The sequence below is a fragment of the Rhopilema esculentum genome, chromosome 9, assembly GCF_057945365.1.
Source record: "Rhopilema esculentum isolate cy_ngs chromosome 9, ASM5794536v1, whole genome shotgun sequence".
NCBI lineage: Eukaryota > Metazoa > Cnidaria > Scyphozoa > Rhizostomeae > Rhizostomatidae > Rhopilema > Rhopilema esculentum.
Window position 1 is genome coordinate 4,745,943 of NC_142823.1, and position 25,919 is coordinate 4,771,861.

General features: G+C 39.7%; 3 protein-coding genes across 4 annotated transcripts in view; 1 reads left to right on the forward strand and 2 right to left on the reverse strand.

The window, feature by feature from the left end:
- Positions 1 to 3,830: 3,830 nt before the first annotated feature.
- On the reverse strand, positions 3,831 to 19,955 carry LOC148959560 (uncharacterized). The gene is made up of 7 exons (XM_089110130.1): positions 19,946 to 19,955; positions 15,468 to 15,611; positions 14,803 to 14,888; positions 12,060 to 12,111; positions 8,292 to 8,507; positions 7,497 to 7,640; positions 3,831 to 4,346 (listed from the first exon to the last, which is right to left on the reverse strand). The coding sequence occupies exons 1-6, from the start codon at positions 19,953 to 19,955 to the stop codon at positions 7,498 to 7,500; spliced, it is 651 nt and encodes a 216-aa protein (XP_088966256.1). The 3' UTR covers positions 3,831 to 4,346; position 7,497.
- On the forward strand, positions 5,865 to 24,545 carry LOC148959561 (uncharacterized). Of its 2 annotated transcripts, XM_089109920.1 has the most exons (3): positions 5,865 to 6,302; positions 23,615 to 23,872; positions 24,022 to 24,545. In XM_089109920.1, the coding sequence occupies exons 2-3, from the start codon at positions 23,629 to 23,631 to the stop codon at positions 24,282 to 24,284; spliced, it is 507 nt and encodes a 168-aa protein (XP_088966046.1). In that variant the 5' UTR covers positions 5,865 to 6,302; positions 23,615 to 23,628; the 3' UTR covers positions 24,285 to 24,545. The 2 variants fall into 2 exon arrangements, with proteins under 2 accessions (XP_088966046.1, XP_088966045.1); XM_089109919.1 differs by lacking the exon at positions 5,865 to 6,302 and having other exon boundaries at positions 23,307 to 23,872.
- Positions 20,663 to 25,919, reverse strand: part of LOC135688715 (ornithine decarboxylase) — a 28,147-nt gene continuing 22,890 nt past the window's right edge. Inside the window, exons 11-12 of the mRNA XM_065205675.2 lie at positions 22,553 to 22,645; positions 20,663 to 21,142 (exon numbers count right to left, since the gene is read on the reverse strand). Of these exons, the coding sequence (XP_065061747.2) occupies positions 20,900 to 21,142; positions 22,553 to 22,645 (336 nt within the window). The 3' untranslated portion in view covers positions 20,663 to 20,899. The remainder of the gene's footprint in view (positions 21,143 to 22,552; positions 22,646 to 25,919) is intronic.

Below are 25,919 nucleotides of genomic sequence, written 5' to 3' on the forward strand. Positions count from 1 at the left end.
CCACGATGTTTGGGGACTTATCCTTTAAATCATTCATGAGCTTTGCTTCCTTAACAAACCTTTTGATATCTGTTTCATCAGCGTAAGTACCTTAGCTCCTTAACGACAACATCACAACCTTTAAATTTTGCTTTGAAGACTACTCCAAACGAACCCCTGCCTGTTTCATCTTCTTTCTGAAGCAAATCGCAATCATACGTAGATAACGTTGGATCAACCTTGACTCTTGGAGCAGAAAGTTTCGCTAACGAAGGAATCTTGAAAGGGAGCATCTTCGCGTGAGCAGCAACAAAACCAAAAGAACCGATAAAATTCAGTCACATGGAATGTCACCAGATTGGCACAAATAGGCACCCAGGAAGTAGAACAAAAGAATAATGTCATTATGAATGAGAAAAGGGAAATCTTCACACGTTGATGACACAAATAATGGGCGTCCTGCTAATTTCTTTTCAGAAGTGAGTCATTGTCTGGCGCCAAAGAAAAGGCATGCAGCTTTTTGTTATAGGTTCCTGCTACACTATCAAAAAACTCAAAGCCTCTTTCTAAAGCCTTTCAGTACATTTATTCAAATAAAAACTAGCATTTCGGCAATGTTGGGCGAGTTTTCGCAAAATACAAAAACCCCCAGCCATTTTGTATTTTGCGAAAATTCTATAATTTGAAACCAAAAACCATCAAAATTATATGAAAATATACCTATGTCAGTGTTCGAAGATAACAGTACATGTGGTACTGACAAGGCTTTTCCTGTATAAATGTTTCTATTATCATTCACTATTAAGAAATTGATACCCATTACTCACAAATGCTAAAAATCGGTATATTTTCAGCAATACTCTTTATCTTAAAAAACCGTGCCATTAATGTGCTGAAGCATTTGAAACACAGACCAGTCTTCTCAACAGTGACCATATGCTGAAAGACAGTCTTCCATTTTAAGATAAGTTTTAATGGATTCAATAAATGTTTTACCAAGAGAAATATTTCAAGGCCATCTTTCTAAAAAATATGAAATATATCTAGAAAGAGAGATACTTTGATATTGATTTAATGTTGTTGCTTAACATTACCTTGACGCATTGAATTCCTTCTCGACATCTCGATCGCAGAAACCTCTTCTTCTAAGTCTGAATAAAGTAAAATTAGTGTTTATTGCACTGGATCTGTGTTCATAGTTTACGTTTTCGTGTCGTCTAGGAGAATCGGGTTCTATGTTAAAAGACGGAAGGTAATATATAACAATTACCTTTTGTATAGTTCACCCAATTGGAACGGGGAAAGGACATAGTGCCTTTAAAACTTCCCTTATGAACAGGGAGGTGAAAGTACAGGCTAGCAAGCTACATCATTTTTTACGGAACAAGCAAGCTTGCTTCCACTTTTATAGGATGCCCCCTCCTCCGTTGCATGTATTTCCTGAAGAAAACGGAATCAATTTTGCATTTTCACGAAGCAGAGTACAACTTACTGAAATTCAACTTTTTTAAATCATCATAGATTATTTCTCAAATCAAAAGCCATTCCTTGTTCCACAGTTTCGTTTTTTATAGATTTGCGCTTTGGGTACGAAACACTTATCGTTATTATTATCATCATAAGAATCGTAAAATTCCATAAACTACAGAGCATCTTTTGTCTATTCGGAAAAACAAACGGTTGCTTATTTCTCTTAATTAAGCTAGTTCTCTTATATCACTATATGATCATTACAAAGCTAAAAAGTTGATTTAACAATACCTTTATCAGAATGTGAATCATCTATGGACAGCGTTTCGATTTCTTCGTCATCTTCATTTCTGTTCTCTATATCTTCGGACCAGTAAGCGGCTAAAACAAAGCATGTTTACTGTGCTCTTAAATCTCCTATTAAATACGCTATTTCCAGGATAAGAAGTTCCAAAGCTGTCGCACTAGTGACAAAATTACCATATATTGCCGCTAATTTATGATGAAATTATTTTGTCCCCTATACCCTCAACAACTTGATTAACTAAAAGCAAATTGTTTCTTCTGAAAAGAACAGAAAAACAGCGAGTTACCAGAGAGAGATATAATGATTTGCTTGGTACGCCTAAAAATATTCTCAGACTAGGGGTTTTCATCAATGGGCCTAGTCACAGAAGGTGCCATGGTCCTGGTCACAAGAAGTGCCCTTGCATTTTCCGCCTCAAATTTCGAAGCTTTAGTAATTATCATTTAATCTGTCATTTATTCTTATCGCGAAAGCCTTACGATTTAAGTGAAATAAAAATCCAGCAAATGTTGGTTTGGAAGTCAGCTAAGAAGCAGCGGAAGTGCAAACTTAGTCAACAGCACGGCTAGCACCTAATATGGCCAAATCATCTTGCACATATTAGGTACCAGATGTTCAGGCAAAAGGTGCTTGCTGATTGGTAGGTTCTTGATTGACAAGTTGCTTTCGACCAATAAAACTTACATCCCCAAGATTGCAAAGTTATTCAAGCATCAACAATGAACTCAAAACTCTCACTGGTTCAAAATCACGAACTACGGCTAAAAGCAAATAAATCACTTAAAACTATGCCTGATAAATTTTTCGCCGATAAAACAGCCATATCACAAAGGCTGGTCATTTGACGGACAGCAAATGCAGTGTTTACATTTACTTTATTGATATCGCAGAGAATTCTAAAAAAACAAAGAATACTAACCTTGTCGAAGTTCATTATTGTCGAAGTTTTTACCTAACTCTTTAAGTGTGTTCTCTTCTAACGGAATGCCAAAGCATTGCAAGCATAAACAGGCTAGGATAGCACTGAATGCCACCAATGGCATTTTTGTACGCCTAAGCTGTGCCATGTTTCACACTGGACAAGCCTTGCTGCAAAATGGCGCGGCTAGCAGTGTTAACGTGTTTATGGCTTTGAACTTCGTTGGCCCTTTAGGGAAGTAAAAACAAGCACTCTTCTTATATCAAATCCCCAAGAGTCACAAAAGTATTGCATACAACTCAACTATGGTTATTGAAAACAATGAACATGGCATGCAATAACAATATTTATTTCTCTCGGGTAAAAACTATTGGGACGAGAAAGCATGCTTACAGGCAATCTGTCCCCTCAATGATTGGCTAAAGTGAACAATAGCTTATCCTGCCTTAACGGATTACACTGCTCGCTTTGGCTGGCCTAGCTGTGATAGTGGACGACATTTGAAACTGCAAGAAAAAGGCTATCGAAAATGGAAAGAAGATTTAATTACTGGAATTGAATGATAATAATGAAAGCATTTGTTTTTCCTTTTGACATATCTGTCGCAGAAACCAAACAGGGAACCAAATTTTTCTAGCCACATCTTCACTACAACGGGAACACAGCCATTTGATTCAAAAGCTCTGGAATCAAAGTTGTCTCTGATTTGTTTAAATCGTTAAATTATCGATCAAGCTCAGCGGTGCGTGAATTTCACTCCCGTGAAAATAAAATTGAACACAATAGGGGACAGACTACCTTTAAGGGAAATCCACAATTGTTAACCTTCATGAATCTAGACATAGGCAAGAAAATTACAATGCTTGCCAAAAGTCTTGTAACACTGACGTCAGTTTGTAAGGTCAAATAGGAAGAGCCTCTCTAAGGGAATTAGGAATTACCTTCTCTTGTGAATGACCTTCTTTTATGATATTTGTCTAAAATATGAACTTTTTTTGGAAAAGGAATGAGACACAAATTGCTTGGTGTTCCGAGTACTTTTTCCAAAAGAAACAAACTGTCTAGGAAGGTATAACTCTAATTTTATGTTCATCTTTTCATCAACTTGTCGAAAAACAAAGAGATTGAATTTTAGAGGCAGTCCTGTCTAACTGAATTTATTTGCCTCCAACCTCCATACCTATCAATTGGTGTGTGTTACCATCAAAGTAACATAACCAGGAAATAACCAAGAATATATGCCTTCACAGCGGTTAAAGCTGTTATTAAGTGATTCCAAAACAATTCGAAATCAAAATTTTCTTGAAAGTGATATTATAGCCACTTTTCTGTCAGCATGGTATGGATAAATTGTTAGAAAAACATGCAAAGACAACAACTGTTCAGGCCTCAAAATTCAGTTAAGCAGTAAAAAAGCATTAACGAGCTCACGTATAATTAAAATACTAAAAAATGTTAATTTAAACAATTAAAAAAGATCATTGCAGTAAAAAATTTAAAAAATTGTAATGACGTCATCTGATGCATTGTAATGACGTCATCTGGTGCATTGTAAAGTCGATTTCTTTCTCAAACGTTGCCGCAAATACCCTATCTGAAGGAAATTCTATCAATGAACACACTACGACAGTGGCGCCGATACCCTGCCTTCATTGTTGCATGGAACTCAATCTGAAACGAAAAATAAGAGATAAATGTTGGGTAAACGTTGGTGTTTTCTTATCCCAACGATCAGGGAGCCGTTGAATACCCCATAAAATAGTTGTTTAATAAAAATTGAGTAATGTTGAAAACGATCTATGAATCACTAATGGTATTAAAGAACTGCTCATAACATAAGTAGGAACCAACAATACAACATTATTATTATTATTATTATTATTACATACAATATGACGTTTATCGCAACACCAAACAAGTTCTCACATCCATCCGAAGTGTACACGAAAACCGCATTGAAAACGTTCTTACATCTCAAGGATTTATTATATCGTGCATCTTGAAATTTGCTTCTAAGGGAACTAATCAACTTTGGTCTAGTGTCCAGCAAAAGTTACCGAAAACATTTACAACTTTACCATCAAATATCTAAACAACAGTCTTGCCACTAGGAAAAACCTCTGCAAATGGTCAATTACTTAGTCATCTGCCTGCTCTTTCTGTCTCCAATCAGAGTCATTACAGCACATAGTCTCTAGCTGCAAGAATTATCTTGAACATGGTAGGTATACCTGGAGACATGATTCTGTACTTCTATATTTGGCTAAAACCCTTTCAACACCTAGAAACAGCTCACTTTACGCCGACCTGCCTTCATTTCTATCACCTTCTTTAATCACAGGCGACTCCTATCGACCAGATCTTGTCTTCGTAACTGAAGATCGAATCGAATTTTGCAGAATTGTTGCAAAAAGATCACAGGAAGAGTACAAAAATTGCTCCTTTTATAGCCGTCAACAATCCTTAATGTGCAGATGGACAAAGCATATCAATGTGTCATAAGTTGTATCAATGTCAATTGCAACCAAAAACCATCAAAATTATATGAAAATATACCAATGTCAGTGTTCGAAAATAACAGTAAATGTGGTACTGACAAGGCTTTCCCTGTATAAATGTTTCTATTGTCATTCACTATTAAGAAATTAATACCCATTAATCACAAATGCTAAAAATCGGTATATTTTCATCAATGCTCTTTGCTTTAAGGAACCGTGCCATGAACGTGCTGAAGAGAATGAATGGGAGTAAGAAAGCTGCGCCCTTAAAACACCTGTCTTTTTTCAACTAAAAGGCCAGTTTTACGAAGTACACACATCTTCAACTTAATAGCAGGGTGTAGTATTTTCAAAGCTCTTGTGGTTAGAAAGAATTACAGGAATATTTTAAGAAATCTTGCATTCAGGGAAGTTTCGAGCTGTATGTATTGTCAAAGTGCAAGCTAATAACAAGCAAAAAAATTGTTTGTCCTTCCATCATAGTAATACTTTAGCAGCTATGAAGATTTTTTAGTTTGCTTTTAGATATCAATGTATTCTTGTTCAGGTGGTTGCAGATAGATGCAGTTGATTTAGATATTAAGGGAACCAGTGCTTTGGCGCTTGAAATTATTCAATTCTAGAGAGCAACGTACAATCCATGGACTAGATGACTGAGAAAAGTTCACATCAAGTTTTATACCAACCGTGAAGTTAAAGCCGGAGGGTATATCAAGTACTGCTTGCCCTCGGTTCCAGCCATTAGCGTTGCTACTAGTTGCGTTGAAGACTATCTGCTTAATGCCACTATATTCGACAGTGATGTTTAGGGAACCTTTGCCATTAGATATCATGCGGTAGTAGAAATCAATGCATCTAGACTTTCCATCTGATCGCATCGCAGGGGAGGAGACTGTTGCGTTGTGTTTTATTAGCCTTGGAAAGGAGGCTTCCGTGAATGCATAATAACCACCTACAAAGATGCATAGTAACCACCTGAAAAGACTAATTTCTCCAAGACAAGGCGAAATGCTAGAACCATCGACTATTTAGATATGGTCCCTTCAATTTGCCACATTTAAAGTGAAGTCAATGCTTTCTTCCCAAATGAAGAAAGAAGATTGACAGGACTTCAAAGTTTCTAATAATTGTGAGTTATCTACTTTCATTTCCCTTTAAATAAATTACTTGACAAGCCTTTAAAGATTAGAATTCGTTCGAACGTTCCTAAGAATCGCTAGAAAGGATTCTGGATGTAGTTTCTTGACACAAACGACATTCAGGTAACAATGATGGACAGAGGCGGACTGGCAGCAAATCTATCGGGTTGCTATTTACAGAAAAGGGCCCGTACTACGTATAATGTAAGCAACAGGAAAGGGCCGGGAGAAAATTATCATAAGGAGGCCCATTCTTGTGTATGATGTCTCCAATCACAAACCCAAGTCGCTAAAAATAATATGTACATGGAAACCATGCACCTATGAAATATTAAAAAGATATCAGTTTTTATCATTTTTAAAATTTCATCTGCTATATTTGTTAGGGTGTAGCCCCTTATTTTTACCCATAGTTACTTTAAGACTGCAAAAAAGAGGAACAAAGCCAATGCTGTAGTGCACAGTTGATTTTTTCGGCCACGCCCTGTAAATTAGCTTGAAACACATTCTAGAATGTTTTTTACAGTCGTTTATCTCGTTTTACAAATTTTTAGGCATACTTTGTTGTGTTTCGTTAAAATTCAGTTCTTAAATTGGAATTCCTCGCTTTAAGTTGACCCCTAGACCTCGAGGCCCTGGGACAGTTTGCCCCTCCTTGTCCCCCTCACGGAAGCCTTGTTTATATTCCACGCATCTCTTTCACAGTTGCCTGATTGTAAATGTTTACCTCCTCTAATTCTGAACTGTGAACCTGATTATAAATGTAAGTGAGGCGTTTTCTCACCAAAGATTTTGTTTATATTAGATATTTTCCTGGGTTTTACAAAACTCACTTGAAAGGAGCCCACCGAGAAATTTCCCGGTGTCCCGCCTAGCCACAACGCCCCTGGTAAGCAATACTGAAATGTTTTCTTTCCAAGGATTTTATCTTCATTTCTGTGACTTGTATTCTCTTGACAAAGATATCTTTAAAATTAACAGAGTTATTTTCTCGAATTTATCTACAGAGGGCCCGGTTATCATGAAGTTGAGAGGGCCCGGGATGCGATCGCAACCTAGCATCCCTGCCAGTCCGCCACTGATGATGGATGGTTCAATGATTTAACTGACCCTTTGGTTTATCGCTTTACGGTAAACGTCGGCAGAAAAGGTTTAAAATGCATTGTAGGTTGCTAATTGCTTACTTTAAGCCGTAGTATGGTCAAATATTGGCACTGCATAGTATGACATCATACTTCCAGTCTGTCTTGTCCAATCCTGTCTAAATCTGTCTGTTTTGTTTGGCTTCCAGTTACAAAATCCAAACTCGAAATCGCATGATATCAAATCTGAAAACGGATTATGTAAGATTTAATTGATCGTGTCACATTTTTACGCAATAATTAATTTTAAACAGTAGATATTACAAGGGAAATGCTAAAGCTATAATATGAAATATTTGATACCTATTTTATAAACTTGTATGTCTAGCTACACTTACCACATTGGATATCCCAAATGACATATCTTTTGATGATTCAATTAATGGCAAAAACGGATACTGGTGTACAAGCCCTGCCAAAAGTTTTGGAACACTGGAGTCAGTTTCCAAGGTCAAAATCAATCATCCCCCTCTCCCTCACGGAACAATGTTGGTTTACTATGAAACGGGTTAGGATTTTAGGAAGCACTTTCTTTTGCCCTTCTTTTATGATATTTCTCTAAATTATCAACATTGTTCTAGGGAGAGGGGATCGGAAGTAGTAATTTTTTCGGAAAAAGGAATGAAAGATATAAAATGTACTGCAAATTGCTGGGTGTTCAAAGTACTTGTGGCCGACATTTAAGCAATAGCTATGAAGAGTGCTGGATTAGTATTTCTAGTAAGGATATTTATCCAAGTGATCCTTTTCCTTCTGTAAACAATAATTTTCGTCTGTAAACATTTCATCTGTAAAGATCATAATATTAAATATTATTTTATAGAAAAAATAGCCTACCTATAAATCGTCCTTTACTTGAGATCAGTGTTGCATTCGAAGTAGGATTGATTGCTGTATGTGAAGTTGGACTTATCGTTGTATTTAACTGTGGTCGTATATTTGTATCAGAAGTGGGACTTATTGTTACATTTAAAGTTGGTCGTATTGCTGTATCAGTGGTGGGAGTAATCGTTTTATTTGAACTTGGTCGTATTGTTGTACCAACAATGGGACCTATCGTTGTATTTGAAGTTGGTCGTATTGCTGTATCAGGAGTGGGACCGATCGTTTTATTTGAATTTGGACGTATGGTTGTATCAGGAGTGGGACCGATCGTTGTATTTGAAGTCGGTCGTAATGTTGTATCAGGAGTGGGACCTATCGTTGCATTTGAAGTTGGTCGTAATGTTGTATCAGGAGTGGGACCGATCGTTGTATTTGAGCTTGGTCGTAATGTTGTATCAGGAGTGGGACCTATCGTTGCATTTGAGCTTGGTCGTAATGTTGTATCAGGAGTGGGACCGATCGTTGCATTTGAATTTGGTCGTAATGTTGTATCAGGAGTGGGACCGATCGTTCTATTTGAGCTTGGTCGTAATGTTGTATCAGGAGTGGGACCGATCGTTGTATTTGAGCTTGGTCGTATTGTTGTATCAGGAGTGGGACCGATCGTTGTATTTGAGCTTGGTCGTATTGTTGTATCAGGAGTGGGACCGATCGTTGTATTTGAAGTCGGTCGTATTGTTGTATCAGGAGTGGGACCGATCGTTGCATTTGAATTTGGTCGTATTGTTGTATCAGGAGTGGGACCGATCGTTGTATTTGAAGTCGGTCGTATTGTTGTATCAGGAGTGGGACCTATCGTTGCATTTGAGCTTGATCGTAATGTTGTATCAGGAGTGGGACCTATCGTTGCATTTGAAGTTGGTCGTAATGTTGTATCAGGAGTGGGACCTATCGTTGCATTTGAGCTTGGTCGTAATGTTGTATCAGGAGTGGGACCGATCGTTGCATTTGAATTTGGTCGTAATGTTGTATCAGGAGTGGGACCGATTGTTGTATTTGAGCTTGGTCGTATTGTTGTATCAGGAGTGGGACCTATCGTTGCATTTGAGCTTGGTCGTATTGTTGTATCAGGAGTGGGACCGATCGTTGTATTTGAAGTCGGTCGTATTGTTGTATCAGGAGTGGGACCGATCGTTGTATTTGAAGTTGGTCGTATTGTTGTATCAATTGTGGGACCTATCGTTGCATTTGAAGTTGGTCGTAATGTTGTATCAGGAGTGGGACCGATCGTTGTATTTAAGCTTGGTCGTAATGTTGTATCAGGAGTGGGACCGATCGTTGCATTTGAATTTGATCGTAATGTTGTATCAGGAGTGGGACCGATCGTTGCATTTGAAGTCGGTCGTATTGTTGTATCAATTGTGGGACCTATCGTTGCATTTGAAGTTGGTCGTAATGTTGTATCAGGAGTGGGACCGATCGTTGTATTTGAAGTTGGTCGTAATGTTGTATCAGGAGTGGGACCGATCGTTGTATTTGAAGTCAGTCGTATTGTTGTATCAGGAGTGGGACCGATCGTTGTATTTGAGCTTGGTCGTATTGTTGTATCAGGAGTGGGACCGATCGTTGCATTTGAAGTCGGTCGTATTGTTGTATCAGGAGTGGGACCGATCGTTGCATTTGAAGTCGGTCGTATTGTTGTATCAATTGTGGGACCTATCGTTGCATTTGAAGTTGGTCGTAATGTTGTATCAGGAGTGGGACCGATCGTTGTATTTGAGCTTGGTCGTAATGTTCTATCAGGAGTGGGACCTATCGTTGCATTTGAAGTTGGTCGTAATGTTGTATCAGGAGTGGGACCTATCGTTGCATTTGAGCTTGATCGTAATGTTGTATCAGGAGTGGGACCTATCGTTGCATTTGAAGTTGGTCGTAATGTTGTATCAGGAGTGGGACCGATCGTTGTATTTGAAGTCGGTCGTAATGTTGTATCAGGAGTGGGACCGATCGTTGTATTTGAGCTTGGTCGTATTGTTGTATCAGGAGTGGGACCGATCGTTGCATTTGAGCTTGGTCGTAATGTTGTATCAGGAGTGGGACCGATCGTTGTATTTGAAGTCGGTCGTATTGTTGTATCAGGAGTGGGACCGAACATTGTATTTGAAGTTGCTCGTATTGTTGTATCAGGAGTGGGACCGATCGTTGTATTTGAGCTTGGTCGTAATGTTGTATCAGGAGTGGGACCTATCGTTGCATTTGAAGTCGGTCGTATTGTTGTATCAGGAGTGGGACCGATCGTTGTATTTGAAGTCGGTCGTATTGTTGTATCAGGAGTGGGACCGATCGTTGTATTTGAGCTTGGTCGTAATGTTGTATCAGGAGTGGGACCGATCGTTGCATTTGAGCTTGGTCGTAATGTTGTATCAGGAGTGGGACTTATTGTTACATTTAAAGTTGGTCGTAATGTTGTATAAGGAGTGGGACCGATCGTTGTATTTGAGCTTGGTCGTAATGTTGTATCAGGAGTGGGACCGATCGTTGCATTTGAGCTTGGTCGTAATGTTGTATCAGGAGTGGGACCTATCGTTGCATTTGAAGTTGGTCGTAATGTTGTATCAGGAGTGGGACCGATCGTTGTATTTGAAGTCGGTCGTATTGTTGTATCAGGAGTGGGACCGATCGTTGCATTTGAATTTGGTCGTATTGTTGTATCAGGAGTGGGACCGATCGTTGTATTTGAAGTCGGTCGTATTGTTGTATCAGGAGTGGGATCCATCGTTGTATTTGAGCTTGGTCGTAATGTTCTATCAGGAGTGGGACCTATCGTTGCATTTGAAGTTGGTCGTAATGTTGTATGAGGAGTGGGACCTATCGTTGCATTTGAGCTTGATCGTAATGTTGTATCAGGAGTGGGACCTATCGTTGCATTTGAAGTCGGTCGTATTGTTGTATCAGGAGTGGGACCGATCATTGTATTTGAAGTTGCTCGTATTGTTGTATCAGGAGTGGGACCGATCGTTGTATTTGAGCTTGGTCGTAATGTTGTATCAGGAGTGGGACCGATCGTTGCATTTGAGCTTGGTCGTAATGTTGTATCAGGAGTGGGACCTATCGTTGCATTTGAAGTTGGTCGTAATGTTGTATCAGGAGTGGGACCGATCGTTGTATTTGAAGTCGGTCGTATTGTTGTATCAGGAGTGGGACCGATCGTTGCATTTGAATTTGGTCGTATTGTTGTATCAGGAGTGGGACCGATCGTTGTATTTGAAGTCGGTCGTATTGTTGTATCAGGAGTGGGATCCATCGTTGTATTTGAGCTTGGTCGTAATGTTCTATCAGGAGTGGGACCTACTGTTGCATTTGAAGTTGGTCGTAATGTTGTATCAGGAGTGGGACCTATCGTTGCATTTGAGCTTGATCGTAATGTTGTATCAGGAGTGGGACCTATCGTTGCATTTGAAGTCGGTCGTATTGTTGTATCAGGAGTGGGACCGATCATTGTATTTGAAGTTGCTCGTATTGTTGTATCAGGAGTGGGACCGATCGTTGTATTTGAGCTTGGTCGTAATGTTGTATCAGGAGTGGGACCGATCGTTGCATTTGAGCTTGGTCGTAATGTTGTATCAGGAGTGGGACCGATCGTTGCATTTGAGCTTGATCGTAATGTTGTATCAGGAGTGGGACCTATCGTTGCATTTGAAGTTGGTCGTATTGTTGTATCAGGAGTGGGACCTATCGTTGCATTTGAAGTCGGTCGTATTGTTGTATCAGGAGTGGGACCGATCGTTGTATTTGAGCTTGGTCGTAATGTTGTATCAGGAGTGGGACCGATCTTTGCATTTGAGCTTGGTCGTAATGTTGTATCAGGAGTGGGACCGATCGTTGCATTTGAATTTGGTCGTAATGTTGTATCAGGAGTGGGACCGATCGTTGTATTTGAGCTTGGTCGTAATGTTGTATCAGGAGTGGGACCTATCGTTGCATTTGAAGTCGGTCGTATTGTTGTATCAGGAGTGGGACCTATCGTTGCATTTGAAGTCGGTCGTAATGTTGTATCAGGAGTGGGACCTATCGTTGCATTTGAAGTCGGTCGTAATGTTGTATCAGGAGTGGGACCTATCGTTGCATTTGAAGTTGGTCGTATTGTTGTATCAGGAGTGGGACCTATCGATGCATTTGAAGTCGGTCGTATTGTTGTATCAGGAGTGGGACCGATCGTTGTATTTGAGCTTGGTCGTAATGTTGTATCAGGAGTGGGACCGATCGTTGCATTTGAATTTGGTCGTAATGTTGTATCAGGAGTGGGACCGATCGTTGCATTTGAATTTGGTCGTAATGTTGTATCAGGAGTGGGACCGATCGTTGTATTTGAGCTTGGTCGTAATGTTGTATCAGGAGTGGGACCTATCGTTGCATTTGAAGTCGGTCGTATTGTTGTATCAGGAGTGGGACCTATCGTTGCATTTGAGCTTGGTCGTAATGTTGTATCAGGAGTGGGACCTATCGTTGCATTTGAAGTCGGTCGTATTGTTGTATCAGGAGTGGGACCGATCGTTGTATTTGAGCTTGGTCGTAATGTTGTATCAGGAGTGGGACCTATCGTTGCATTTGAGCTTGGTCGTAATGTTGTATCAGGAGTGGGACCGATCGTTGCATTTGAATTTGGTCGTAATGTTGTATCAGGAGTGGGACCGATTGTTGTATTTGAGCTTGGTCGTATTGTTGTATCAGGAGTGGGACCTATCGTTGCATTTGAGCTTGGTCGTATTGTTGTATCAGGAGTGGGACCGATCGTTGTATTTGAAGTCGGTCGTATTGTTGTATCAGGAGTGGGACCGATCGTTGTATTTGAAGTTGGTCGTATTGTTGTATCAATTGTGGGACCTATCGTTGCATTTGAAGTTGGTCGTAATGTTGTATCAGGAGTGGGACCGATCGTTGTATTTGAGCTTGGTCGTAATGTTGTATCAGGAGTGGGACCGATCGTTGCATTTGAATTTGATCGTAATGTTGTATCAGGAGTGGGACCGATCGTTGCATTTGAAGTCGGTCGTATTGTTGTATCAATTGTGGGACCTATCGTTGCATTTGAAGTTGGTCGTAATGTTGTATTAGGAGTGGGACCGATCGTTGTATTTGAAGTTGGTCGTAATGTTGTATCAGGAGTGGGACCGATCGTTGTATTTGAAGTCAGTCGTATTGTTGTATCAGGAGTGGGACCGATCGTTGTATTTGAGCTTGGTCGTATTGTTGTATCAGGAGTGGGACCGATCGTTGCATTTGAAGTCGGTCGTATTGTTGTATCAGGAGTGGGACCGATCGTTGCATTTGAAGTCGGTCGTATTGTTGTATCAATTGTGGGACCTATCGTTGCATTTGAAGTTGGTCGTAATGTTGTATCAGGAGTGGGACCGATCGTTGTATTTGAGCTTGGTCGTAATGTTCTATCAGGAGTGGGACCTATCGTTGCATTTGAAGTTGGTCGTAATGTTGTATCAGGAGTGGGACCTATCGTTGCATTTGAGCTTGATCGTAATGTTGTATCAGGAGTGGGACCTATCGTTGCATTTGAAGTTGGTCGTAATGTTGTATCAGGAGTGGGACCGATCGTTGTATTTGAACTCGGTCGTATTGTTGTATCAGGAGTGGGACCGATCGTTGTATTTGAGCTTGGTCGTAATGTTGTATCAGGAGTGGGACCTATCGTTGCATTTGAAGTTGGTCATAATGTTGTATCAGGAGTGGGACCGATCGTTGTATTTGAGCTTGGTCGTATTGTTGTATCAGGAGTGGGACCGATCGTTGCATTTGAAGTCGGTCGTATTGTTGTATCAGGAGTGGGACCGATCGTTGCATTTGAGCTTGGTCGTAATGTTGTATCAGGAGTGGGACCTATCGTTGCATTTGAAGTCGGTCGTATTGTTGTATCAGGAGTGGGACCGATCGTTGTATTTGAAGTTGGTCGTAATGTTGTATCAGGAGTGGGACCTATCGTTGCATTTGAAGTTGGTCGTAATGTTGTATCAGGAGTGGGACCGATCGTTGTATTTGAGCTTGATCGTAATGTTGTATCAGGAGTGGGACCTATCGTTGCATTTGAAGTTGGTCGTAATGTTGTATCAGGAGTGGGACCGATCGTTGTATTTGAAGTCGGTCGTATTGTTGTATCAGGAGTGGGACCTATCGTTGTATTTGAGCTTGGTCGTAATGTTGTATCAGGAGTGGGACCGATCGTTGTATTTGAGCTTGGTCGTAATGCTGTATCAGGAGTGGGACCGATCGTTGCATTTGAGCTTGGTCATAATGTTGTATCAGGAGTGGGACCTATCGTTGCATTTGAAGTTGGTCGTAATGTTGTATCAGGAGTGGGACCGATCGTTTTATTTGAGCTTGGTCGTAATGTTGTATCAGGAGTGGGACCTATTGTTGCATTTGAAGTCGGTCGTATTGTTGTATCAGGAGTGGGACCGATCGTTGTATTTGAGCTTGGTCGTATTGTTGTATCAGGAGTGGGACCGATCGTTGCATTTGAGCTTGGTCGTAATGTTGTATCAGGAGTGGGACCGATCGTTGTATTTGAAGTCGGTCGTATTGTTGTATCAGGAGTGGGACCGATCGTTGTATTTGAAGTCGGTCGTAATGTTGTATCAGGAGTGGGACCGATCGTTGTATTTGAAGTCGGTCGTATTGTTGTATCAGGAGTGGGACCGATCGTTGTATTTGAGCTTGGTCGTATTGTTGTATCAGGAGTGGGACCGATCGTTGCATTTGAGCTTGGTCGTAATGTTGTATCAGGAGTGGGACCGATCGTTGTATTTGAAGTCGGTCGTATTGTTGTATCAGGAGTGGGACCGATCGTTGTATTTGAAGTTGGTCGTAATGTTGTATCAGGAGTGGGACCGATCGTTGCATTTGAAGTTGGTCGTAATGTTGTATCAGGAGTGGGACCGATCGTTGTATTTGAAGTTGGTCGTAATGTTGTATCAGGAGTGGGACCTATCGTTGCATTTGAAGTTGGTCATAATGTTGTATCAGGAGTGGGACCGATCGTTGTATTTGAAGTCGGTCGTATTGTTGTATCAGGAGTGGGACCTATCGTTGCATTTGAAGTTGGTCGTAATGTTGTATCAGGAGTGGGACCTATCGTTGCATTTGAAGTCGGTCGTATTGTTGTATCAGGAGTGGGACCGATCGTTGTATTTGAGCTTGGTCGTAATGTTGTATCAGGAGTGGGACCTATCGTTGTATTTGAGCTTGGTCGTAATGTTGTATCAGGAGTGGGACCGATCGTTGTATTTGAGCTTGGTCGTATTGTTGTATCAGGAGTGGGACCTATCGTTGCATTTGAAGTCGGTCGTATTGTTGTATCAGGAGTGGGACCGATCGTTGTATTTGAAGTCGGTCGTATTGTTGTATCAGGAGTGGGACCGATCGTTGCATTTGAGCTTGGTCGTAATGTTGTATCAGGAGTGGGACCGATCGTTGTATTTGAGCTTGGTCGTAATGTTGTATCAGGAGTGGGACCGATCGTTGCATTTGAAGTCGGTCGTATTGTTGTATCAGGAGTGGGACCGATCGTTGTATTTGAAGTCGGTCGTATTGTTGTATCAGGAGTGGGACCGATCGTTGCATTTGAGCTTGGTCGTAATGTTGTATCAGGAGTGGGACCGATCGTTGTATTTGAGCTTGGTCGTAATGTTGTATCAGGAGTGGGACCGATCGTTGCATTTGAGCTTGGTCGTAATGTTGTATCAGGAGTGGGACCTATCGTTGCATTTGAAGTTGGTCGTAATGTTGTATCAGGAGTGGGACCGATCGTTGTATTTGAGCTTGGTCGTAATGTTGTATCAGGAGTGGGACCTATCGTTGCATTTGAAGTCGGTCGTATTGTTGTATCAGGAGTGGGATCTATCGTTGTATTTGAAGTTGGTCGTATTGTTGTACCAATAGTGGGACCTACCATTTAGTAATTTAACATGCTGAATATGAAGAGATGCATGCCCCACTTGAAAAAGGCCCCAAAAGCTATTTTTGGACAGGGGTAACTCTATCCATTCCTCCCTCCTGATCAACCTCCATATCTTATAAACTATGGAAGTTTTAAACCTGAAACTTAGTATTCCATGATACTGTAATCAAGTTTTGTTTGAAGGTAATTGATTGTTTTAAGATAATTTACACTCATTTATATTACACTCATTTTTTTATGAGAAACAAAGATCGAAATTTAGTACTAAAGTTTTTAATGTTCTGGAAATTTCAATACTCGTTGTTTTTTTAAAGTTTCTTAATTACGATGTCATGGATTTTATGTTTGGGTTTCCTTATATTTAATTTTTCATGCTGGGAAGACATTTTTCGCAAATGTTACATTTGATTTTAAAGCCTTTCTCTTCTTCTCTTTTACTTGACGACACTGGTAACCATTGCTCTCGGTGGAGAACGTGTTTTGAGAAACCAAGCAAAATTAGCGTTTTTTTATCTGCCATACTTTGGTCCCGTTCACACTGCTACGTACGGATCACTTTTGATACGGATCATATTTGATACGGATGAAGAGTGATACGGATCAAGAGTGATACGGAGCAAGAGTGATACGGATCAAGAGTGATACGGATCAAAAGTGATACGGATCAAGAGTGATACGGAGCAAGAGTGATACGGAGCAAGAGTGATACGGAGCAAGAGTGATACGGATCAAGACTGATACGAATCAGGAGTGATACGGAGCAAGAGTGATACGGAGCAAGAGTGATACGGAGCAAGAGTGATACGGAGCAAGAGTGATACGGATCAAGAGTGATACGGAGCAAGAGTGATACGGAGCAAGAGTGATACGGAGCAAGAGTGATACGGAGCAAGAGTGATACGGAGCAAGAGTGATACGGAGCAAGAGTGATACGGAGCAAGAGTGATACGGATCAAGAGTGATACGGAGCAAGAGTGATACGGATCAAGAGTGATACGGAGCAAGAGTGATACGGAGCAAGAGTTATACGGATAGGTTGTGTTTACTCCGCATCGGATCACTTGTGCTACTATAAACACATATGATTCATTCTACAATGATCCGTCCGCTGTGTGCTAAAGAAAAAACGCAAGCTATTTCAGTTGCTGACTTTAGAAGACAAGTTCTATACCTTATGAGACAAGAAAGACAATGAATTAGTTATATTAAGTCTTATCAAAATTATAATTTATTGCTAGTTTTTAGTTTATTATACTCTATTCATTTGTAATGGATTGCGTCTCGTCGTTTGTGCTGTTCCTACCTATCTCTCATACTTGTAGTTCTAGCTCTTGACTTCCTCAGTAAGATTCCACGTTCATTACTTGTATTAGCATAGCAATACTCTTTAAGACCAATTTATACTGTCAATGTAGGTTGACAAAAAGGACAAAAGGTCCCTTTTTATCGTTTGAGTACCAAGACAGTCGTTTCTTAAAGTTGATAGTGAATTGCATGCTAAAATGAATTTCCGATGCCAAAGGATGATTTGGCGTTTCCCATTATCAATAAGATATCCATATAAGGACATGACGGTAATTAGACGTTACGTGACAAATTAAAGTTCATTTTGCTACTCTAATCGTATTTCTACTAAAAGTTATAAAATATTCTTCATATTCCACTGTTTAAACCAGATTTATTTTCTTAAAAACGTCATTACAGCCACGTTTCTTCTTCGCAGAGAATAAGCAGGAACTTCTCTTGATTTAACCCCCATTTTACCCTAAAAAACAGCGGCAAATCCCCGTTTTCCATCACAATACAATATTCCCAGTTGATAAAGAACTCGAAACTGGTAATCAAATTTTCCCCTCCCCAAAATGGTACTCCCCGCCATTTCCATCTGGCCTCTATGAAAAGTGTATTTTCAAAGGTAAAAGAGGCCCTGTTGTCAGTTTTCCCGCGCGTATACTTCAACAGGGAAAAAGTTCACTGCGCAATGTCCAGTGCGTGACCAGTGCAAATGTCCAGTCGTTTTGCTGGGGCTTTAGTAAGCTAGAATACATCTTAGGGTCCCCCCCTAAGAAACGACTTAGGGTTCCCACCCTAAAAAATACCCCTTGTGCTATTTTTGGAATGGGGTCCTGTGCCCCACACAGAATATGTTAGCATGGTAAATCCTTTTCTGTTGACGATACAGCCATGAAACTTGGCAAACCTACACAAGTTGACTTGCGGTAAAAGATAAAAATGATCCCCATCCTCAGAAATACCCCTTGTGCTATTTTTGGAATGGGGGTCCTGTTCCCCACACAGAATATATATGGTAAACCAATTTCTATAACCTGTACCGCCACGAAACTTGGCAAACCTACACAATTTGACTTGCTGAAAATAAACAAAAGTTGTCCTCTACTTCAGAAACACCCCTTGTGCCTTTTTTAGAATGGGATTCCTGTGCCCAGTACCCAGAAGATGCTTCTATGGCAAATTTATTTCTGTAAGTGATACAGCCATGAAACTTGGCAGACCTACATAATTTGATTTGCTGAAAAAGATCAAGGTGTCCCCCACCTCCAAGATACCCCTTTCCCTTTTTTAGCCTGGGGTACTTGTTCCCATTCCATGGAACATGATATCATGGTAACTTTCATATAGTTTCGTATACAGGCCAAAAACTTGACAAACCCACGCAATTCAATTTGCTGAAAAAGACAAAAGTAGTCCCCCACCTCAGCAATACCCCTTGCAAAAAACCAGGGGTACTCATGCCTTGTCTACAAAACATGAATGTCAGCAATTTTATCTCATTACTGTTCTCTATAAATCTGGGCCGCCGGAGCCAGGGGGGCCACGAGGGCACAGGCCCCCCTGTTTGCAAAAAGTATAAATAAGTGCCCCTTTTTGAAATATATTGCGTGTATTTTTTCAATGCCAGATATTCTTCCTTTATAAACTAAGTAAAATAACATAACTCTGGACGTTGTTGGAGGACCATTCATTGAAAATTCCTTAAATGTTTGCTTGGTCTTGATGCAAAAAGCGCAAGCTCCTGTGATGAACAATATCAACTGCGAAGGAGACTGCCAGTTCCGCGAGAAAATTTCTTTAGTATGTCTTCAGCAACAAACGCATTAGTGAAAGGTCCGTTCAAGTCCCCGGCGGGCACAGTCAGTTGGTCCAATGTATATCGTTTGTGTTCTTGAAAGTAGAAACTGGGGCCCTTTCTCTGATTCTGGGATGCGTAAAATGTACCATATTCTGTGACTTTGGCAAAATTGTGTGACTCTTTCCACTGAGAATATTCAAGTTTGAGGAGGAATTTCTGATACCAATTCATGTTAGAACCATAGTCTGGGCTCTTAGCACAGTATTTGACATGAATTTTGCAAATTGTGGTACCAGCATGAAAATTGGTACACTGGGGCAATTTGATACGTTGATAATGATGTTGAACAGATGTGGCCCGGTTCGAGTGCAAATCAATTAGCTTCAAGCAATAAACACACAAAACACGACATAGTTTTCCAAACCTTTATAAAAAACCAAATACTCTTTACAACTCCTTAACTTGATTCGAACAGTCCCTCTCTCTAACTAACTAAAAAGTCCTCTTCCCGGGGGTAAGTCAGTTCTTGTAATAATGGTTAAAAGGGGGGTCTTCGGAGAGGTCCTCACACAGACACAAGCTGAAAAGTGCCCCCAAGTGACATACCTTGACACATATTTTCAGACACATTTGACATACCTTGTAACATCAAGATTTTTCAAGATAACTAAACAATTGAACCAAAATATAGGAAATGCAAATACAAGCACAACAATTACACGGCTACCAGTTAGCAAAGTATCATCACCAAGAATCATAAGCTAACTGCCAAACCCAGTGGCGGCTCGTGACTTTCACAGTTGGGAGGGCAGACCATCAATATTGCGATAATCGATAGAAAGGTCGAGTTTGCAAATTTTTCACTGTATTCATGGTTCGATGTTGATTGTCATGGAGCGCAGAAGAAAAAACATATATAGATGTAGTTGTTGTTTGGCGATGATGTCATTTTATGGGCAAAATTTTTCTTGCCCCGAATTCCTTCAAATAAGCCAATCACAGGCCGCGTTTCGCAATGCTCGAGGTCGAAAATTAGCTTGTGCGCATGTCGGATAGGGGCAAAAAAAACTTTGCCCGTAAAATGACATCATCGCTCAAGGCACTAGCGGGCCAGAAGCGAGGCTAAGGACGAGACGGGATAGCAAGGAGCTTTTTCTAGAAGAGATACAAACTTATATAATTAACCACAGTAAGACTATCTTTAAAATTAAATATGAATAGCATAGATTTCCTTTGAATCTTTTTAAAGGGGGCATTGCCCCAGATGCCCATTAGCAAGAGCCGCCACTGGCCAAACCTTGCGAAATGAAAGTCTTACTGGATGTTGAAACTTAGGATGGCTTTGAAGTTTAAGGACAAGAATAGGCGCATTCCAAAGCTTGGCTGATTGAGTAGCGACAGCACTTGCTCAGTTATCAGATAACAATCTATGTGAAGAAAAGACAATGAAATCCCTATGTCGAGAGAAGGTATTATTGAAACAGGGATTCGTTTTGCATTATTATAAATAGATTATTATAAATAGAGAAAATTTAGACACGCACTCACAGTTCAGTTTGTTTAAATGAGAAACATGTTTTCTGTTGACTTGATTACGTGATCAAGCTTGTGTTTATCCTCCAAAATGAAGCATTCATGCCCTCGGTTTTCTTTCAACGGCCGATAGTACTGACGAAGTACTGAGCTATGCATTTCACCAACTACGTAATGAACACGAGGCTTCATGAATCCATTAAAGGTGGAAGCAGCAGATAAGGTGTAAGCACCCATGTTGACAAAGTATATCCAGCCACCGACTTCCATCTATGGCAAACAATGAATGAATATAACGATATTCTGGCGACCTTTGCAAGATAAAAATCTATCCCGGTTGAGAAAGAATATGTAAGCGTGAAGTCATTTCATCAAAAAATCGGTTTTCAGAATAATAGAATTCTCACAACATAACATGAAAAACACCACAAAATATTCCTAAATTTTCAAAATCAGTTGAATCTGTTGTATATCAAGGTTATAAAGTAGGAACTCTAAAATTCTGTGATGGTAAGAAGCATAGGGGTTTCATTCATTCTTCGTAGCACTTCTTCGTTGTAAACCCTATCTTTCTACCTGATCTTCAACAATCTTCCATAACACCACATCTCGAATGCCCGAATCCTGTCCATCATTTCTTTCTCAATAGTCCATGCCTCGCATCCATAAATAAAAACAGACCAGACATATGTTTTTAGGAGGTTCATTTTCGTTTTCCTGTTGATGTTACTGTTGAACAATTCTTTATGTCGTTGGAATGCAATCTTAGCCACTGCTGTCCTTTTTCTTATTTCATCTGTGCAGCGTCCATCCTCTGTGATTTGTGATCCTAGATAAAAGTAGCTTTTTACTTGTTCTAAAACAGTTTTTCCTGATGTTATTTTGATTTTTGTTCCCGGAAATTTTTTGATGACCATTACTTTGGTCTTTTTAGCATTTAATTCCATCCCGTAGATCTTGCATGTTTCATTTAATCTTGTTATCATTACTTGGAGATCGCGTTCTGTTTCTGCGATGATGATCGTGTCATCTGCATATCTAATATTAGTTATTGTGACACCATTTACTTTGATCTCTCTTGTGTCATCTAAAGCTTCCCGGATAAGTTCTTTGCTATACATATTGAATAGAATCGGTGAGAGGATGCAACCCTGTCGTACACCTTTTTTTTGATCTTACTTTTTGACTCATCGTTGATAGAGTATATAAGGAGAGAAAATGCTTTAAAAAATGGTCCAGGCATGTTTTCTTCTCAAATGCATTCTTCATTGCACTCCAACTGGATGTCTCAATTGTTACAAGCTGTGCCACTGAAACCTCAACATCGACAATATGCAACGACTTCTTTCCAGGGCTGGAATAAGTGCGTGACCACGAGACCGCTGGACGGAGGCACACTCTAAATTTCGTAGCATCACAATGGAAGCTCCTTATTATATTTGCAAAATTATCTTTGCAGAAATTAATGTTTGATTCTTTGAAGAAAATTACAGTTGGGGGTACAAAGAAACCTTATATTTATTTCTCAAATCGACCTTAAATTACACAGACTGCAAATGTCTACATTCTAATAGCAAAATGATGGAGAAAAGACCCATGGAAAATGCTTGGCGATTAAAGCTGGAGACAAGCACATGTTTGCGAGTGAACATGCTCCTAAAGAAAGGCAAGGTTACTCACCTCTGGAAGCATTGTGCCCTTTTTAATACAATCCGCTGAATCGCAGGTTGGCCCCCATATTATTGATGGGAACAGTTTTCTTCCCTCAGAAGGCTAGATGTAAAAACAATGCACTTAAACGGGTTTACGTTTAAAATAAGGTATATTAAAATCAAATAAGGTACATTGCTCACGAATGTTAACAAATTGGTCAACATTGATATGCACACAGGGTCATAGCAACATTTCATGGCAAATTTATTGCAATTTTACAGCGAAGTCTAAGAAACCCATTGATTATATAGAATTGACGTAAACAACCTATAAGCTCTTGCTTTTTTAATAAATGTTCATTTGCTTAATACATACTTAGTGAACATTTATTCGATTTAGTTTTGATATTTACTTCTAAAATCACATTGCTTTATGGTAGAAGTCAATCAGAATTTTAAAACGTAGAACAATACGGATATGTGCCTGCCACAAATACTTTACCATACAGCATTTTGCGTTACATTATATATTCATTCACTTATTTTTGAAAAGTAACACAAAAGAGGCTATCTCCTGAGCAGATTGATGTTGAACCGAAATTGTTATTTCGCAGACATTGTGGGTGTTATCCGTATAGAAAAAATTCCACTTGATGGCATACCAATAAAACTTTTTCCCGACCCATTTTAGCTGAGGTTGTTGTGGCATGCCAAATCCGTGTAGTCAATCCTAACCTTGTTATACATGTGTAGTCAATCCTAACCTTGTTATACATGCCACCATTATGTAGAATATATAGAAGCTGTTTCTTCCTTTTTAAAGGCAGAAGGAAACTCGGAACTCTTCCCTTTTCATTCGTTGTCCTTTGATCGCGAGGATAACATTGGTCGTTTTGCTAAACTCGTTTTAGGGAAGGCCATATTTCAATCAATTCGTAACACATTTACATTGTAAGTGAGTGGCATTTTGTCATGCCCATTCAATTTCAATGCCGAAAAACTCACGCCCGTTTAGAATTGTACACATAACAACTTTCAAAAATTCACTCTATAGACCCGATTATTCTCATGTTACGTCATAAAATTTCAGTTCGACCTCAAAATATGGTATCAGCAATACCCAATACAGTGAATGAGACACAAACTGCTGTTATCAAATGCAAAGTTTTAGCTGCCAACCCTGTTCCATCTCTCGCCATCACAAATGCCAATGGCCTTTTCGTTACCCACACAAACGGAAATATAACATTAAGCAGTATCACGGCTGATCAAGATGGAATGTACATGTGCGCTGCGAGCAACGGAATTGGGCAGCCAGTCACTGGAAATCCCAGATTGACTGTCAATCGTGAGTTTTTTACTTCGAAATTGTTTTACTTTTATTCAAAGTCGTCAGCATTTCTTATTTTTTACTTCTGTTATCATTGTGTCAACTAGTAATTTCTTCTTTATTCATATCATTCCATTGCTCTTTAGTAACTCACTTTGTTCTTGCAGACATACCAGACAAGATCAACCTTACATCTTCCAACAACAAACCTGTAAATGGTTCGTCTGTCACGTTAACTTGCTCTGCTCGTGGAAGGCATACTGGAGAAACCAGACCCTATGACCCTAGGACCCCTATTACCCCTAGGACCATTAACTACGAAGAACCAAAAAGGACCCTTAACTACTACATGATTTGCTGCTCCCCCAGAGCCATGCCTTTTAACACAGGAGGAACACAAAGCAGAATCTACACTGACATTGTTTTGTAGCGTTCGTACAAAATTCTACTCATTCCAATCTCCACTGACTTTGATCAAATTTCTGCGCGCGAGAGATTCTTAGGGCAAAGATGTTGTCTCTGGGCCGTCATTTATGAGTTTTGTTTATGAGAAAAAAGAAATTCAATTATATTTGAGGCCCTATTATCATTGAAATACTTATTATCTTAGTACTTGAAATATGAAATAATTTGCGATTTTTGTAGGAAAAATATAAATATTTAGGTTTTTTAACTTTGAGATATGAAATAATATTGATTCCCAGAATGAAATATCAAAATAGCAAAATAACGGAGTGTTTTATTAAATTCTGTGTTAGGATTATTAATTTGATCGCAGAAGCCCCACAAAACAGCGAGTATTGAGTTGTTTAGATATTTGTCGAATTCAAAACTCCGAGAAATGATGAGAAAGACAATATTCCTTTTCCTAAACTTGGAGTAGTAATGACCTTCATGACCAGTAAGACGTATTTGAAATTGGAGGGGCCAAAACATTAAGATTGTTAAAGTTTTAAGGCCATCCCCATGGTTGGCGATAAGAGAAATTATGAAAACACATACTCTAGGGATGCCAGAAACCTCATCTAAGATAGATTCAGTGGTGTAACTTACGGCGTGCACCTTCAAGCACAAAACTAAAGGCTCACAAAGTTTCATGCTCCCGAGACCATTCTCAGAAAACTGGTATTTGGATGAAAGCATATGTTTCTAAACATAAGCGTGCGGCGGAATTTTAACAGTGGGGGTGGTAGGATTTTTGCCCGAGTACAGAGGCATGCATATATTTATGAGCCTGTTGGTGATAAGGAACTTGACATAGGAATATTTACATTACGAGTTCTTTTTCACCGAAATATCCTAAGTAAAAATAGTCAGTTGAGAGTTGAGCAAACCAATCAGAGACATGTTTGGGGGGACATGCTATCCTTATCGATTCTTCTATAATGTCTACTGTTCAGATCTAAAAAGTTTGGTCTAAGTTTCTCATAGATAAGGGCAGCAATGTATAATATTTTCCAATATTTTACTTAATATCACTAAAAAATACTATTATTAAGTCTTGAATTTGACTACAGTCAAAAGAAATGTGGGTCCCGACCTTTTCTATGTCCAAATGTATCAATCATCGCATTCATGTCTCTTTTAAAAACTTCGTCTGAAAATTTCCTCTCGATGCTAAGTAGTGCCAGATCTCAGCCGTTCTTGGGACATGGTTGATCTGAGATATGTTTTCAGTCGTCCGAAGGCCACTGAATGATCTGTCAGCTGAGCAAGATGTTGTTGGAATCATCGCTAGCAATGATGTTGTTTCATACAGGAATGGCAGTACTTGATGCAAACCTTCTTGAAACATCTTCTGGACAAGCATTGCTGCATTATTACTATAAGATTCAGAAGCGCTTTGCTTCTTGTAATTTTCAAAAACCATCTTATCATTTTTAAGGCACTCTTGGTCGATTTGATAATGCAACGATATTGACTCGTAGTCTTTGGGTTATTTGAAGATACCACGAATGTTAAATCAAATTACCTAAAGTAAGTCCCATCACTTTCCAGTGTCATTTCTGCCCGACTCTTTCGAAAACTGGGGGGCTGCCGCCCCCCAGCCCCCTGGCCCGTACAT